This window comes from Salvia miltiorrhiza, unplaced genomic scaffold (assembly GCF_028751815.1).
Source record: "Salvia miltiorrhiza cultivar Shanhuang (shh) unplaced genomic scaffold, IMPLAD_Smil_shh fragScaff_scaffold_23_2, whole genome shotgun sequence".
Classification (NCBI taxonomy): Eukaryota; Viridiplantae; Streptophyta; class Magnoliopsida; order Lamiales; family Lamiaceae; genus Salvia; species Salvia miltiorrhiza.
The window spans coordinates 201,246-217,730 of NW_026651447.1; the positions used below are offsets into that span (position 1 = coordinate 201,246).

General features: G+C 36.5%; 4 protein-coding genes and 1 non-coding gene across 11 annotated transcripts; 3 read left to right on the top strand and 2 right to left on the bottom strand.

Annotated features, from left to right (window-relative positions):
* Nucleotides 1-323: 323 nt before the first annotated feature.
* LOC131002838 (tropinone reductase 1-like) lies at nt 324-2,201 on the top strand. Its single transcript, XM_057929302.1, has 5 exons — nt 324-581; nt 678-885; nt 964-1,180; nt 1,322-1,428; nt 1,891-2,201. Exons 1-5 carry the CDS (start codon nt 493-495, stop codon nt 2,068-2,070), a joined length of 801 nt encoding a protein of 266 aa, XP_057785285.1. The 5' UTR covers nt 324-492; the 3' UTR covers nt 2,071-2,201.
* A 3,525-nt stretch (nt 2,202-5,726) lies between these two features.
* On the top strand, nt 5,727-8,161 carry LOC131002839 (uncharacterized). Of its 5 annotated transcripts, none has more exons than XM_057929304.1 (7): nt 5,727-6,157; nt 6,244-6,414; nt 6,847-7,047; nt 7,250-7,339; nt 7,537-7,656; nt 7,695-7,790; nt 7,922-8,161. In XM_057929304.1, exons 1-6 carry the CDS (start codon nt 5,978-5,980, stop codon nt 7,770-7,772), a joined length of 840 nt encoding a protein of 279 aa, XP_057785287.1. In that variant the 5' UTR covers nt 5,727-5,977; the 3' UTR covers nt 7,773-7,790; nt 7,922-8,161. The 5 variants fall into 5 exon arrangements, with proteins under 5 accessions (XP_057785287.1, XP_057785290.1, XP_057785286.1 ...); XM_057929307.1 differs by having other exon boundaries at nt 7,728-7,790; XM_057929303.1 differs by having other exon boundaries at nt 7,537-7,790.
* A 542-nt stretch (nt 8,162-8,703) lies between these two features.
* On the top strand, nt 8,704-10,711 carry LOC131002840 (uncharacterized; the record flags this gene model as incomplete). The annotated part of the gene is made up of 11 exons (XM_057929309.1): nt 8,704-8,739; nt 8,814-8,848; nt 8,917-8,971; nt 9,214-9,249; nt 9,318-9,362; nt 9,541-9,624; nt 9,741-9,806; nt 9,907-9,945; nt 10,028-10,127; nt 10,338-10,485; nt 10,569-10,711. Coding segments are annotated over 11 exons (669 nt in total), but the record flags the coding sequence as incomplete, so codon positions are not given.
* Nucleotides 10,712-13,575: 2,864 nt separating this feature from the next.
* On the bottom strand, nt 13,576-13,647 carry TRNAQ-CUG (transfer RNA glutamine (anticodon CUG)). The gene has a single exon. It is a non-coding gene; the product is annotated as a tRNA-Gln (tRNA).
* A 24-nt stretch (nt 13,648-13,671) lies between these two features.
* On the bottom strand, nt 13,672-16,069 carry LOC131002842 (protein DETOXIFICATION 24-like). Of its 3 annotated transcripts, XM_057929311.1 has the most exons (8): nt 15,562-16,069; nt 14,947-15,488; nt 14,778-14,864; nt 14,646-14,702; nt 14,346-14,584; nt 14,160-14,278; nt 14,005-14,091; nt 13,672-13,914 (listed from the first exon to the last, which is right to left on the bottom strand). In XM_057929311.1, exons 1-8 carry the CDS (start codon nt 15,835-15,837, stop codon nt 13,870-13,872), a joined length of 1,452 nt encoding a protein of 483 aa, XP_057785294.1. In that variant the 5' UTR covers nt 15,838-16,069; the 3' UTR covers nt 13,672-13,869. The 3 variants fall into 3 exon arrangements, with proteins under 3 accessions (XP_057785294.1, XP_057785295.1, XP_057785296.1); XM_057929312.1 differs by lacking the exon at nt 14,005-14,091 and having other exon boundaries at nt 14,450-14,584; nt 15,562-16,064; XM_057929313.1 differs by lacking the exon at nt 13,672-13,914 and having other exon boundaries at nt 14,009-14,091; nt 14,450-14,584; nt 15,562-16,061.
* Between the last annotated feature and the right edge of the window lie 416 nt (nt 16,070-16,485).

Below are 16,485 nucleotides of genomic sequence, written 5' to 3' on the forward strand. Positions count from 1 at the left end.
TAACAGCAAAGAAAGATTCGCCTGAAATGTTTGGTTGCAAAAATATGTATATAGATTCATTTCAAAAGAATTTAAATCCTCAGAAAGGACAAAATCAAAATAATTCCACAAAAACTATGAGAAAGTGAAAAACAGATAAACCAGAGACCTTTTTGCTTCAATATTGGGTCCTACCCAAAACACTTTTTATCATCCCCTATCAATAAATGCCCAAACATGCCTAATTTAATCACTCCAAACCTTTCGCTTCAAGAATTACTATTAGACCATTCCTCGGGAAAAAAATAAATAAATAATTATTAGACCAGAGACCTTTTGCTTCAATATTGGGTCCTAATCTTTTGCTTTGCTTCAAAATTGGGTCCTACCCGAAATCCTTTTTATCATCCCCTATAAATAAGTGGCCAAACATACCTAATTTAATCACTCCAATTCCAAGTAGCAGCATATAGTCCTTGATTTGAATATCTAACTAAACACCAATACATAGCAATGGAAGTGAAGAAAGAGCTCAGCAGAGATGAGAAATGGTCACTCAAGGGCATGTCCGCTGTCGTAACCGGTGGCACTAGAGGCATCGGGTAAGTTTCTCCAGTCTCGTATTTTATTTCATAAGTGCACGTTATATACCATACCATACCATACCACGTAAGTGGGCTTTACGTTTGCGATTTTAGGCATGCCATAGTGGAGGAACTAGCAGGATTTGGTGCAAGAGTCCACACTTGCTCAAGAAACAAGAAAGATCTAGATGAAAGAATTCAAGAATGGAAAGCCAAAGGGTATGAAGTGAGCGGCTCGGTTTGTGATCTAACTTCAAGAGCACAAAGAGAAGAATTGGTGCAAACTGTGGCTTCACTTTTCGATGGCAAACTCAACATTCTTGTAAGTCATATATCTATATTGACAAAATTAGTTGATATGAATTATTGATTTTATTTTTGCATTGAATTAATTAATTAGATCAACAATGCTGCAATAAGCATAATGAAAAGAGCAACGGAACACGACGAGCAAGACTTTTGGCACATAATTGGAACAAATTTGGAGTCGCCTTATCATCTCTCGCAAATTGCACACCCTCTGCTCAAAGCTTCCGGCAAGGGCAATATCGTCTTTATCTCCTCCGTCGCCGGCAAAACTGCGCTGCCGGCGCTCGCTGTCTACTCAGCTTCCAAAGGCAAGTCTTCAATTTAGGTGCAAAGTGGCCAATTTACCCCTCATTCATCAAATTCTTCTCAGTTTAATAATTCAATTATCTAGAAAATTTTACTCATCCTTTTCAAAATTAATATAGTTTCATTTGATTGAAATTTTACAGGTGCCATAAATCAATTGACAAAGAATTTGGCTTATGAATGGGCAAAAGACAACATTAGAGTTAACACAGTGGCGCCATGGGCAGTCAAGACCACTATTGTCAAACCTGTACCATTCTTCTATACCATTTTAATTATTTGAACTGCAAAATAAATAGTTTTTTTTTCAATATTTAATTTCCAAAATGTGAAAATAAAAACATGGGTCATTTTTCTTAATATTGAAAAAACAATCTTAATGACTTTAGTTCTTTTATGGGACATAACCTCGTGACTTCTTTTTATAGAATTTATCCATTATTTGAAGTAAGTGTTGCTTTATGCAAATAAATTACACACAAAAACTAATATCAACGACAAATTATACTATAATGCACCGAATTCATCATTTCATGAATGCCAGTTTCATTCCAAGTGATTGCTTTCTTTGAAAATCTCACTAGTTTCCCACATCCAACAAAAATGGGACCCCAAGTTTAAAACTTTTTCCTTTCAAAATCGCATAAGTTTTTGGGATAAAATCAAAGATGTTTCAATCTGAATTAGCTGTTATTTTTTTTGTTGTATACAGGAAGATATTGACATGTCCATACAAAGTATGTTTGGACCGTTATTGGCCCGAACGCCGATCCGGCCGATAGCCGAACCGAACGAGATATCGCCGTTGACGGCGTTCCTTTGCCTCCCGGCGGCTTCTTATATCACCGGCCAAGTTATTTATGTTGATGGTGGCTTCACATCTAGTGCTTAATAATTCTTCCATCTTCTATTATTCGTCACTTATTTTCGAGTAAATGTTTATTTACTACCTAATCGTTGCTTGTATTGAATAATTTTTATGTTATTGTCGACCTTCATAATGAAATTAATCAATTTATTCTAGATTTTCATAATGTTTTTAGATTAAAATTCATTAGCAATTTTTCGGGGATATTTTTTGAGTCGATTGTGTGGATAGAAATATTTTGGAGTGTTATATTGTCATACTCAGTTGTATACTAGGAAAACCTTTGATTTTGAGTATAAGACATAGGTGATAAAATAATTCAATTGAATCAAATGTTTAATTTGCAATGATTCGGTCCGTAATGAATAATTCAACTCATAATTTAATTATGCAATTGTATGATTATTTATCACCTTACAATTGGATTGATTATTTATCATTTTTTTTAAAAAAAAATTGCAAAATTATAAATAAGAATCTAATTTATTTATTTATTTAAATTGTAACTCTCCACTCTTTCTACATTTTAATCATAATCCTTCAATATCTTACACCACAATCAATCAATCCAAACGTAAAATTAAATCATCCAAATAATTCAATCTTACTCTATTCTATTAATTTTAAACGCCCCATAAAAAATCAATTGGATAATGAGATTAGATTGGAGATACGATCCTTGTTCTTTTTGAAAACAATACTTCTCTGCACACAAAAAAATTAATATCAGAATATGTGACAAGTTAAAATTGGTTGATTAATATTCATGTGGAGCTGAAGCCATATTCAGTGGTGTAATTTTACTACTATTTAATTCAAATATAAGTAGTGTTCGATAAATCTTGAAGCACCAGAGCGTGTTGATACGTCTCTATCAACTTAATTAGGCTTACATCAATCATTATCCCTCCCTAACCTCACTAAATGTGCCCTTGAATATTGAATGGGCCAACATTTTTTTTGATTGGTTAGGGCTTTGTCATCATACGTGGCCAATCTAGAGTAAAACAAAAGTTTATCCTTTTTGATTAATATTGGACCCTATATAAAGATGGCCCAAATATTATGGGGCCCATTACATTGATGGGTCTGAGCTGCTGGGCCCTAAATGCTCGCCGACGGCCGACCTAAAGGGTAGGCCCATACGGTCTTCGAGTAGAACCAAATTCCTCGTTTCAAAATTAACAGTATTTCGTAGAAATAATTTTCATATTCGTGTATATTTCATGCACACTATTTTCGACAAATTTTAACTGAAAAACAAACTTTAGTCCCATGATATATTTTTTTAAAAAATAGAATTACAAGAGATGTATAAATATAATCAAATAAGTAATCCATCCATAAGCGGAACATCTGTATGACCTCTATATCACATAAATGTGGAAAAATAATCGCACGAGATGTCTAAATATAATCAAATAAACAACTCACGTGTAGACAGGACCTCTGCGTAACATCTACACCACACAAAATGTGTGAAAATATTCGCATGCAGGCGGGACCATTATCCACATCAAAGTGGAAAAATAATAACCACACTAAAATCTCTCACAAAAAAAAGGTCTTTAAATGCCTCAATTTTGCCACTTGAATTAGGTCTCACTATCAGTCACGTGATAATTATGTGATAATTTTTATAATGTTGTCAGCTTCGTAATTGTATATATCAATATTACACATCCATAAATATTTGATACTCTTTATACATATTAGCCTCACCGTTTAAATATCGTCATCTTTTAATAAGATACTCCATCCGTCCCACTCCAATAGGCTCATTTCATTTGGGCACGGAGATTAAGAAAACTTACTTTTTAGTAGAAAAGTGGTAGTAAAGTTGTGTGGTCCACACCAATTAAGTACAATTTTTTTACCTAAAAAGGAAACTAAGCCTATTGGAGTGGGACAACCCAAAAAGGAAACTGAGCCTATTGAAGTGGGACGGAGGGAGTAATAAAGTCTCTAATTTGTTATTATATCATACATAACATAAGTCAGATCATATGACTCTTTTGATGTCTCTAATTATTTTGCTGTGAGGATAGAAAAAGAAAACCTAGAGAAATGTATGTTATGTTTAGCTCACTTTTTCCAATTTTTGCTTTACCCAAAAAAAATAAAAAAAAAGTTTATTTCGCTCATTTTTTATTTTTTTTGAGACGTCGCTCATTTTTTATTGGGAAAACTATCAAATAAGCCCCTAACATGATGACCCTTATCACGTTTAGATCCCTATAATCGATGTTGGGCAAACTAAACCCTCAAACTGCCTAATTTCGAACAATCGAGCCCTCGCCTTTAACGGTCAGTTGACGCCGTCTGTTTTTTTTTTTTTTTAATTGGTGGGCCCAACACTGTCCTCCACCCCTCATCGTCGTCGACGCCGACGCGCTCCTCCCCTCCGCCGTCGTCCCTCAACCTCCAGACGCTCTTCTCCCACCTCAGCAACTACGATTTCCGCTACTCGCTCATTGATATCCCCCTCGTCACCAGATTGGTCCGCTACTCGCTCATCGATATCCCCCTCATCAAATCGCGGCGTAGGTGGCGTCGCCGGCGTGGAGCTTCTTTAAGAGAGGGCTCGGCTTGAACACGGTGCTTGGGAACTCGGTGTTCATGGATTAAGTTGATTTCCACAACCACGTTGCTCGCCCAGACCTTGCAGATCTCGATTTCCGCCGTCATTGATTGATTGTCTTTTTTTTAGATTTGGGGATTTTGACCGCTCTTGATCGGAAATTGGGGTTTCTTGCGGAGTGGCCATCGGGGTACTGGGAGGATCCAGCGTGAGTGGCTGGGGAAGGAGCCACTGCGACTGATTTTCGAACATAATCGATGGTCAACACCTTCCGACATGTTTCCAACGTGTTTTCGGCGTGCTTGGCAAAGAAGAAAGCGTGGGTCCCACCACCAACGAAATACAAAAAATAAAAAATAAAATAGTTAACGGTGTTAAACCGCCGTTAAGTCAGATGGGCTAATTGCACGAAATTAAGGACTTCAGGGGTTTAGCTGGCCCAACATCGACTATAGAGATCTAAACGTAATAAGGACCACCATGTTAGGGGCTTATTTGATACTTTTCCCTTTTTTATTTTACTACGCATATTCATCCAATTTACTTCATTAATAATAATCATACGCTCATCCAATCCCAAAAAAATAAATAAATAATAATATGGTCATCTATTCCATCAACAACAAAAATATTCATGAATTAAACAGACATATTTTTCAGTTCTCAAATCACTCATCACACAAAAATCAATATTTTCTTTGGAATTATTGATTTGCAAACACACAAACTTTTAATTGATTCAGAAGGTGTACATGAATTTGAATTTTAATACGATAATTCATAAATTTGTTATTTGTTATTATTTTATCATGAGAGTAAAATATTCAAATTAAAATCTATTTCAAAATCAATCAAACTAAAACCCATGACTTTGAAATTATTTTTTAGAAAAAAAAAGACTAAAATATTGCACAAATTCAATTTAAAATGATGCAAAAAAGACGCACCATTTTGTTCAAAAATTTAATGATTTTAATTAACATGATAAAATCACAATAAATTGAAAGTTTATATATATTAATATATTTAAATTAAAATTGTTATGTAATTTATGAATCGAATAAAGTTTGTGTAAAAGATTAACACACAATATCTCTAATGTTTACAGAAATTAACATGTCCAAATTATGCATAACTGAACGCTAACGATTCCGATTTGTAACCTACAACGTTATCGCCGATAAACGAAACCGGATTCCACACTCCACAATAACACTAGCAAGATTATACAGGGAAAAAAGATTCGATCTTTTCGAATCAATTTCAAGAAAATTTATCCATTGCTCCAAATTCTCGACAGCCATTACTAATGGAGTGGAGTTGAGAGAGCTGAAAGCTTAATTAAAAACGATGATTGGGGAAACAACGCTGTCGGAGCATCTCCACAAGCTAATTGGGGTAAAATGTGCGCAGAAGCTTGAAAACCTTCTGCAATTGCTGTGGCAAACCCGAACAATTGGTCTCTCGAATTCGCAGAAGTCTTCCATCCACTCCCTTCTCGATCTTCCTTCGCCCCGCGACGTAGACCCAGTCAGTTATTTATCTCTCTCTCTCTCTCTCTCTCAGTCTCTCTCTAATGGGTTCTTAATTTTTGGATTTTTTAAGTGTAAACGCAGGTTTTGGCGTGCCTTCGTTTGATTATCAGGAATTGCGTGCACAAAAACATAGAAGAATGTGATGGTTTGAAGCTTTTTCCAGCTGATCTTCCTCTGCAACTGCAGAGGATGCTTCTTGCACAGTTACAGAAGCTTCGAAGCTATTGGAAGGAAGAGCTCTCTCGAGAACCGGTAAATTTATTGGCAATGAGATTGTACCATCATTGAAATTTAATGCTGAATTAGTCATGTTTGCAAGTTTAGTTTATGCTGATGATAATCTTAGAATGGTTGAACTAATCCATTGTCTATTTGCCACTATCTGTTAGTAGGATTATATAAAACATAACTATGTTGGAGAAGTGGTATTCAATTTTCTAGTTAGTTTACTTGAAAGTTGAAAGGCACATCATTAGTTGGCTTGGTACAAACTGCATTGTGAAATTATCTTGTTTATATGCATATAAGAAGTTGCAAAGAATCTCAGATGTTGTTGTTTCTGTTCCCCGTTAACCCAATAAAGAGTTGAAGTGCCATTTTATGCATATGTTTTCTTGCTTTTTCGGGCTGTTGGCTTGTTTTCTTCGTCATCATTTTGGCTGATTCTCTATCCTGTTTATGCAGAATGCATCAGGATGGACCAGTCATGTGAACATTTCCTCTTCAGCAGTTTGTGGGTCGTTGCTGTCGCTGCAAGTTGATCCAGCTTCTCGTTTCAATTCTCCGAATATTGGAGGTCGAATACCAATCACTGCTGAAAGAAATGTGGCATGTTTTCCACCAGAGTTAACTCTTCAAAGTGACATTGGCCCTACTGAAATTCCGGTGAAGTTCACTATTTTCCAATTATCATATATGCTGTTTCGAATATTATTACGTGTGGAGATGAGAAGGTTACGAGTAATAATATGTCTGTTCTGCTTGTATGGCGCTCTCTGTGCATCAATCATCGAACATATTTAGGCCTTTATATAGTTATGATTCCTTCTATGCTGTAATGTTATGCTAGTATACATGTTTGATGTAGAGAGTTCTTCCGCGGCTGAAATCTATGACTTGGACTGTTGAGAACAAAGGTGAGATGCCGACTAATCGAGTGGCTATCATCACTCTCAAGGTATCGTGAATATACTGGCTTCACAAATCACACTTTTAGATTTGCAAATTGATAAATGTTTGAAATATTATCTTGGAATTTACCTCTAGAGTGGATTTAAGTCTGATTTGTGTAACCCTTGTCCACTTTTTCCTGATTAAAAATTGATCTCAGTAGCTCAGCTAGCCTTGCCATTTTTGGCTTTTCCTTGTTGATAGTTGCAAGATTATAGCAAGTCACCATGGAAGGAGATGGAGGTTAAGTTTGAGCTTAGCCGAGATACAGTTGAGGCGGTTTTAAGATCGATGAGCTACATCAGTGAACAACTCTCACAATTTGTAAGAGTGCCATTTTCTCATGTTTGTTATAATACCAGAATGAGAGTTGTTTGGTCCCATCCATGTTTCAGGTCAGATCCTCTTCGAAGCCATTGCAGAAGAGACAAAGGCAATGAGATGCTTATGATAATTCAGTAAGATACTGTTTCTTGATATCCTAATTCTGCAATCATGTTCATATATTCTTAAATAAAAGTTGCAGTTAACGCATGTATAATTTTGCTACATCAAATCAACCTCCTCAACTCGGCCATTTTCTCTGCAGAAGAAGCTGAAAGAGGCAAAGCCGCTAGCTCGAAATCCATGTCCTCTGAGTGCCTCCACCACAAGCATCTCTCTACTTGCTGTCTCCATCTTCAAACGTCGCCATGGGCTCGGCTTATAATGCGTTAGATAATTTTTAAAATTTAGATACCTGTTGTAGTTCCTAACTCAACAAAATATTGGCAAACCGCAAACACTAGCAACTTCAAATTCACATTCTTTCTCTTCTTCCCTTCAATAATACTCCAATACTAAAAACCAACTTTATTCGGTTAACTGTGAATAAAGAAATTTTGTGCTCTCTTTGGCCACGGAAATTGTGCAGTGGTTTGGAGGACACATATTTTAATAAATGATTGAAAGATGTGTATAAAATGAAGAAATTAACTCACCAAAGTGGAGAAATGAACTGTTTAATATATAAAGGGAAGTATACCAAAATAAAAATACTAGAGTGACAAAAATCAAGTTTGTGGACGGAAGAATATGACAAAAATAGTAGAGTTTTATGTACCAGAGTGAGTAATCTATAGATATATAAAAGTAAAATAAAAATTATTATCATAATATTATCCTAGTATTTATTTTTTTTGACAGAATTATCCTAGTAGTTTTCAGAACAGCATTATTATATTTATATCCATAAAAAAAACATTATCTGAATAATTTCCAAAAGTAAATATATCTGCTGCGGCGTCTTGGTCTGCTGAGCGAGTTAGTTTGAAAAGATGATGATTGTTCCAAACAACATAGGAATTGTTTCGTGGAGGATAAAGCCCTTGATTTGGAGAGTTTCTTGCTGCAACTCTCACTTCCGCTGTAAGAATTCCCACAATAACTCCGTCTCTCTTTATCCCACCAGCGTTGCTGACAGAGTGTTGATGGATATTCAGAATTCCGGCATTATTGCTTGCCTTCGCGCCAAAAGGTCCATCACATTTACATGAGAGAGAGCTTATGTTTTCCCTAGTTACTTATCACGATTTCTCTTTTTAGTGCAGAGTTAGCAGTGGAAGCTGCGCGTGCAGCACTCAGAGGTGGAGTTTCCGTTGTAAGTTCAAATCCCTCATTGTTTTTAAACCTACTTTCGGATTGCCAAATTTAAATTCGATACAAATTTTGTGCTGATTTAGTTTGTAAAATGGAAAATGCACTCTCTCCACCGTGACCACCAACTGCATCAAAAAAACTGCAAAACTATCAATCGTCTCGAATCTCTTTTTTTTTTTTTTTTTTTTTTTTTGTTTGATATTTAAACTATGGTAAATGTGGTTGCCCCTTTTGGATTTACAGTTGGAAATCACAATGTCAACCCCTGGTGTTTTCGAGGTAAATGTGAATTTGTTACTTGATGTCTTCTTTACATATCCCTTATGGAATGTTGTACTCTTTCACAGGCGTTGCAGTGTCTGGTCCAAGAATATCCTTCAGCATCAATAGGAGTAAGTACTTTTGGAGCTGTTTCTTTTTGGTAGAATATTTCAGATTCGTGGATTCCTGTCTGGTCTTTTTCTATTACAAGGATGTCTAAACGACAAAGGAAACCATGGTTTCTGTTTCTGAGGGATGAACCATCAATCACACAATGTCTAACAATTCACCTTACCATTCGAGTTGCAGGTTGGAACAGTTTTAGATAGACGAGACGCGAAAGAAGCAGTAAATCTCGGAGCTAAGTTTCTCATGAGTCCTGCAATGGTGAAGGTATCATTGACACAATTTGATCTTATGCTAGGGACCTCAAATTTACAAAAAAAAAAAAAAAACAAAAGTCTTTGCCATAGAATTATATTGAGATTCATTAAATTTGATGGTAGCAGGGAATTCTAAACGATGTTGCAGAGAGCCAGGCTCTGTATATACCAGGAGCAGCAACCCCTACGGAGGTATTTTAATATTAAATGACACTTTTTAGCTGGTTTTGATTGGAACTAATGAATATGCAATGGATGAAAAGTTACAGAATCGTTTTCTGTGATCATGCAGATATTATCTGCATCGAATGATGGTGCCAAAATCATCAAGGTGAGCCCTTTTTGTTCTTGATGTTTCACCAAGACCGTATATATTATCCAGAAATTTGAATAACGAGCGCGTTTATGTGTAGGTGTATCCAGTCTCTGCATTAGGTGGAGTTGAGTATTTAGCAGCAGTGAAGAAGCCATTCCCCCATATCCCACTGGTTGCATCACAAGGCATGAAATTAGGTCAGAAAGCTGCGATTCACAATCTTCCTTTCCTTTTTTTTTTCTTTTTTTTTTTTTTTCTCAACCACACAGAATCAAACAAGTCTAAGAAAAAATGGTGCAAAGAATGACAAAATATGAGAACATTATTAGATTAGTAATCATGTCTGCAAGTAACAGTTGTGTTTGTGGTCATGATTGAAAATTAAAGTGATGTGAATTTGGATACAGATTCAGTTGGAGAGTATATAGGTCACGGAGCATCAGCTGTTGTTATATCAGATGCCATATTTGACAAAAAGGCAATGGCTGAAAGAAATTTTTTTCTAATATATCACTTGGCCTGCTCTGCTGCAACCAAGGGGACTCAAGCTGTAAGGTCAGAACCTCTCTCTCTCTCTCTCTCTCTCTCTCTCTCTCTCTTGTAAGCTTGCTTAAATAGCTTTCTTAATTAATGTGCAGGGAAACTGTGTGTGGATATGATTGAAATTGTTATATGGTGCATTTTTGAAAATGTAGATGTGCACTACAAAACTTTGATTGACGTAGCGTGTATTTTTTGTTTTTATTTTTTCTAACTCTATATAAAAAAATACGATTTTCTAGACATTGTTATTCTATGTACATAGAATGTGACATATTTGAAAAATATCATGATAAAGGAGACGCTATTTTCATATGAATACAAAGATCTGATGATATGATGTAGCATATATCATTGTAATCACCGCCAGCCGAAGGTATAAAACCATTTTGGTAAAATACAATATTCATGTATCATGTTATGTGATATAAGTTTCTATCTTAGAAATATAATTTTATTTTATATAGGAGTACACGAGTGACAGATTATGTATGCCACCAAAACGCCAAATTAAATTTCACAAGACCGGCATAGATTCGAAAGATTGAGAGTGTATATAATTCAATTTTAAGGTGACAACAACAATATCAATGGGCCATACATACTTCAAAATATTATGCGTCACGTCTATATAAATTCCCCACAAACATGCTAACTTAATATTCCACAAAATTAAAAGGGCATTTGCAAATCATGTTTAAGAAGATGAAGATAGCGCCAATCATGTTGGCCATGCTCATGGGGTTTGCACTGTGGTGCTACCTCACCACCAACGCTTTCACCGCTGCCTCTATTTCGTCGATCGATCATTCTTCAAGTTTGACCCACTCTGCCCGTGCCGTGCATCGCCGTCACTCCGCAGTGATCAACGCCGCCGGTGGCAGCGGGTGGTTGTGGCCGGACGTCAGCGGTATGATAGCGAAGCGACATAGGAGGCTCCAGTCGTGCGGAGCATGCCCGTGCGGCTGCTGTGGTGGGATATGCGGCGCTTGCTGCGACGCGCTCAACCAAAACGTCACCGTTTGATCGGGTGTTTGGTGTCGTAGCCGCGGCCGTCGTTTGATGAAACTTGTAGTAGCCGTGGTGTCTAATAGTAACATATATGCAAAAACGTTTTATAATCGGTTGGAAACCAATTAATATTCTAATAATAAAAGTAATGAATAAAAATTAATGTGTCCATCTTAAATTATCTCAGCTCGAGTATGATCAAAACCACAACCTTTTAAACTCATAATGAACAATATGACTATGAGTACACCTACGTGTTGTGATCAACTACATGTGATATTATTTAAGGGGTTTTTTTTTTAACTTCAATTTCAAATAGTTAAATCAATTTGTAATTGGAAAGGATTTACACATTTACGATTCAAACTTCCAGGAAAGTATATAGCATGGTTTCTGTAATATAAGGACGATAAATAATTAATCATATTCGATTATAACAATTAAAATATGATGCAATTAAAGATTTGAAGAAGACCGAATCATGTCACAGCACAGTTATTATAAAACCCTTATTAAAACACAACAGATTTTCCTTCAAACTTTCTCAGCTCAAGCAAGAACCGAGATCAGCCTTTCTCATTTGTCGACGACGACTCCAAATTCCATTGTTCCACACGTGCCGAAGTTTTATATACCTACAAAAACAACACAATTTTAACTAATGCAACCAAACACATAATTAAAAAATTTGACCTAAATATGTGGATCCCAATCTGTTCTCCATATCATGTAGCTAAGCGAGAGCGTCTGAGACACAACACCACAGGTCATCCTGACCCATATATCCTAGGGGGCGTTTATTTTACATGATTGATAAAATGAATGATTGTGTATTTTTATCTTTAAGATAGAATTTCTTCAATCTCACCTTTTTGTTTGGATAAGAGTCAAACAAAACTAGCTCAAATGATATAAATAATTAAGGGTCTTGAAATATCTCAAAGTTTCAATCCATTAAAATAAATAAGGGATTAATCTTACTATTTTTATCTATCAAGGCTAATCCTTCAGGGTGTAAGGGGATTAACCTTACTATTTTTATCCATCAAGGCTAATCCTTTAGAGTGTGTTCTCTTTGGTTGTAAAATTATTATGGGAAAATGAAGGATAAACAAAATTCACCCTTTAAATCATTCATTTCCTACAAAATATAATTTGACTCTTACTCATTCCTCATTTTCACTACAAATGAGATATAATATTATTACATGAAAAATAGAGTGATAATGTTATCCTTTCTTAATTTATAGTGAAAATGAGGAATGAGTATGAGTCAAATTTTATTATGCAGAAAATTTATTTAATTAAGCTTAAGTAGGTTATAAAGAATTAATAGAATATAGAAGCTGAGAGCTGAGGGAAAATGCACAGTGAGAGCAAGCAGAAGAGAGAAATCATCCACACTCTGCCTAGCCTCATCGTTTTTGTGAAGAGATATCCAATTTTCTTGCTCACAAAATCTATGGAAACCCCTGTTGTGATTGAAGTTACTTTGATCAGAATTTGAGTTGGTAGCATGGAAGCCAATGGAGATCCCGTCTCCGATATCCCTTCTTCCTGCCTTAGCAGCTCCACGGGAAGCACAAACAGTAGCGTGAGGAGATCGATATCCAAACAAATTAATCTAGTTTTTCCTCAGAGTGTGATATACTATTTTTTTATTTTTCTTTTCTTAAGCTGGGATTCTTTCGCAGCGAGGCATATTGCTTGTAGAAAAAATTATCTATGTTGTTGGTTTTAATATTTTCGATGCTATTCTGATACACATTGTTGGTTGTTTTTACAACATTTTCTTCCTCTTTATTATAAATAAACGATAATCAATTTTCATATTTATTTTTCAATTAAACTAGTTTTAGCCGCAGCTCGACGTAGTAATCTTATTAAGAAGTGGATGTGGCAAGCTGGAAGTGGTGATTCGCCCATGACTAAAATCAGCAGCTCTATAATGCAGCTTTCTACCTACAATCATACAACACTGTCACTGTGTTTTTCAAACCCTTTATTCGTTGATCAGAATTCTCTTGGATAGTTTTAGGCTCTCTCTTATGATTTCAATATACAAATAAAAATAAAATTTAGAGGGAAAAAAATAGGTCCCACCGAGATTTGAACTCGGGTTACTGGATTCAGAGTCCAATGTCCTAACCACTAGACCATGGGACCTTACACATCTTGAAAACAAAGACATCCTAATTAGAACAATCTATAAATCTTGTCGATGAGCAGCAACTACAAATCATTTTAATAGAACTCATAACTGACGTTACGTTGCACGTGGTATTTACTGATATGGCAAAGATTATTCAAAAAAATACACACTGATTTCATACAATTCCACACTTTGAAGATACAAACACAGCACATGTTCTTGAATAACTCATCAAACTATTCCAAGCTCCATCTCTTTACACGTCCTGAAGCCTTCAATACCTGCAAAAAAAATTAAAATGCAAAATGCCCATTAGTATTACCTATTGTACTCAACAGGATAATTCACAAAATTAATGTTGTTATTTTGACCTCGTTATCCCAATCTGTCCTCCAAACCAAGAAGCTCATTGCACAAGTCTCACTTAAAGCTCCAAAGGTCAGCCCCAGCCACATCCCCTAAATCCCAAAAAACACACTAATCTCAGAATTACACACTAACATTTCATTTCCACAACATCACCCACCTCTACTTGAAGATGAAGCACATATCCAAGAACAACTCCAATCGGCAATCCAATCGCGTAGAAGCAAACCAAATTGATGACTGCCACCTTCGTCTGCAGACCTGATCCCACAGCCACACCTGCCAAATACAAAGGGAACTCAACATTTCAACAAAAAGATTATTGAGAGCGTGAAACGTAACTAACCCGAGAGGATCGGGTAAATGCTAGCAAGCAAGGCTGTGAATGCAAGAAGAGTTGAAAGCTGGGAGATTGTGTGTATGACAGCCTCATCATCCGTGAAGAGATACCCGATATTGGCGCTGAAGAAGAAGCAGATGATCCAGAAGAACAACCCTATTGAAGCTGAGCTGCCCACTACCACTTTGATGGAGAATCTCACAGCTCCGGCATCTCCTCTCCCCAGCTCATTTGCAACGCGAACGCTGGAAACTAATATTTTTCAGACAAACGACATCACAAAGAGGAAGGAGAGCAAATCCGTACCATGCACCGCCCATAATGCCAAAAATGATCATCACCATCCAAGAAACTACATTGAGGCTGCAAGATTAACAAAAGTTCAAATTTCAGTGCATCAAAATGATCAACAAGCAGCTACTGATTCATATAAATTACCTAATGGAGAAGGCATTTATTGCAACTTGTGCATCTTTCATGTAGCCAGCAAGCAACACCAGAATCGCGTAGTACCACAGCTCCAGACTGCAACCAAACCATACATGATACATAACATAGTAAATGTTAAGATAAAAACACTACTCAATATAATGATCAATTTTTTTACCATATCATTACACCAGATGATAGTGAGAGCTTCACAAGTGGCCATAAATCCTTCACAGCAGCCACACTAAATCCTCTCCACGCCTCCGGACACCAACCTCCAAAAACATACACAAATTCCCCCAAAACAACAAACCACGAAGATATGCACAACGCCGCCATGGCCCCCGCCACTCCAAAATCCGCAACATACACAAACAGCCAAGAGCACACAATGTGGATCGCAAACTGCAGAGCCGAGAGCCACGCGATGATCATATTCTTCTGCTGCGCTTGCAAATACATCTGTATGGTAAGACTAAAGACGAGTGCATAGACGAAAGGGATGAACCACAGAGAGATATAAGCAGCAGATTCCACGATTCCTTGCTCTTGTCCGAGCAGCTTGAAGATGGACGCCCCGAATAAGAAAACGGGGATGAGAAGAGTTAGAGTGATGAGATCAATGAGCCAGGAGCGTTGCAGGTGGATTCCCATCATCTCATACTGCTTGGCCCCAAATGCCTGCCCACAGAGAGTCTGCGTCGCGCTCGACATCCCAATCTGTCCAACCAAAACCAATCATTTCATAATCAACTCACATTCCTAACTATAAAGGATCGGAAAAGATAAATACCAGTATGCCGTTGACGAATCGCACGCTTAGCGTTTGGACAAGAGCGTAGCCGGCGAGATCGACCGCGCTGATGTGGCCCACGAAGGACTGTGTGACGACGAGGGTGCCGAATGAGCTCACTTTTGCGATCACACTTGGCGTCGCAACCCTCCATATTTTCTTTGATTCTTCGCAGATTCTTGTTTTCAAATCACCTGCTTTTTCCTCTGCTTTAGGAGTGAGGAGGCTCACTTCAATGCTGTTATGATCCATGCTGCCTCTGCGATCATCAATCATTCTTCTTGCTGTAAAAACGGGTCTATTTCACTGAGTAATCACAAATGCAACAAGCACGCCTGTATCTCGTCTTAGATAAAACTACATACAATAAATTTTTAGCAAAATTCGAAAAATAATTGGAGGCTCCATGTGAAAGCTTAGTTTAGTATAAATTTCATGGAATTGCGTTCACAAACACTAAAGCTTCTAATTAATGCTCCATGTGAAAGTTCAGTTTAGTAAATTATGAATCTCAAGGAAAAAAAAAACTAAAGCTTCTAATTAATGCTCCATGTGAAAGTTCAGTTTAGTAAATCATGAATCTCAAGGGGGAAAAAAAAAATACTTTACACGGGTGTATTCGTTCATGATTTTAATAGATTTCTGGAGACTTTTAAAATCTGGGTCTATTCGTTTAAGACTTTTAAAAGTCTATGAAAATCTAGAGGTATTCGTTCAAGACTTTTAAAATTCTATAAAAATTCAGAGGTATTCGTTTCAAACTTTTAAAAATCTATGAAAATCTAAAGGTATTTAAAAATCTATTAATTTTAAAATTGGACTGATTTTTATTGATTTCATTCAAAAAATACATATGAACAAATCCGACCTCCGACCACAAGAATTTAAAAAATTTTATATTTCAGCGCCAGCTGAGTTCCAGCT

Excerpts from the sequence above, each read along its gene's own strand:
- LOC131002839 (XM_057929303.1), top strand. The coding sequence starts at position 5,978 with ATGATTGGGGAAACAACGCTGTCGGAGCATCTCCACAAGCTAATTGGG. Across the intron at positions 6,415-6,846 it reads AAGAGCTCTCTCGAGAACCG|AATGCATCAGGATGGACCAG; the intron begins GTAAATTTATTG and ends CTGTTTATGCAG. Across the intron at positions 7,048-7,249 it reads TTGGCCCTACTGAAATTCCG|AGAGTTCTTCCGCGGCTGAA; the intron begins GTGAAGTTCACT and ends TGTTTGATGTAG.
- LOC131002842 (XM_057929311.1), bottom strand. The coding sequence starts at position 15,837 with ATGATTGATGATCGCAGAGGCAGCATGGATCATAACAGCATTGAAGTG. Across the intron at positions 14,865-14,946 it reads TCATCTGGTGTAATGATATG|TCTGGAGCTGTGGTACTACG; the intron begins GTAAAAAAATTG and ends GTTTGGTTGCAG. Across the intron at positions 14,092-14,159 it reads TGCTTCATCTTCAAGTAGAG|GGGATGTGGCTGGGGCTGAC; the intron begins GTGGGTGATGTT and ends TTTGGGATTTAG.
- LOC131002838 (XM_057929302.1), top strand. The coding sequence starts at position 493 with ATGGAAGTGAAGAAAGAGCTCAGCAGAGATGAGAAATGGTCACTCAAG. Across the intron at positions 582-677 it reads GGTGGCACTAGAGGCATCGG|GCATGCCATAGTGGAGGAAC; the intron begins GTAAGTTTCTCC and ends TTGCGATTTTAG. Across the intron at positions 886-963 it reads ATGGCAAACTCAACATTCTT|ATCAACAATGCTGCAATAAG; the intron begins GTAAGTCATATA and ends TTAATTAATTAG.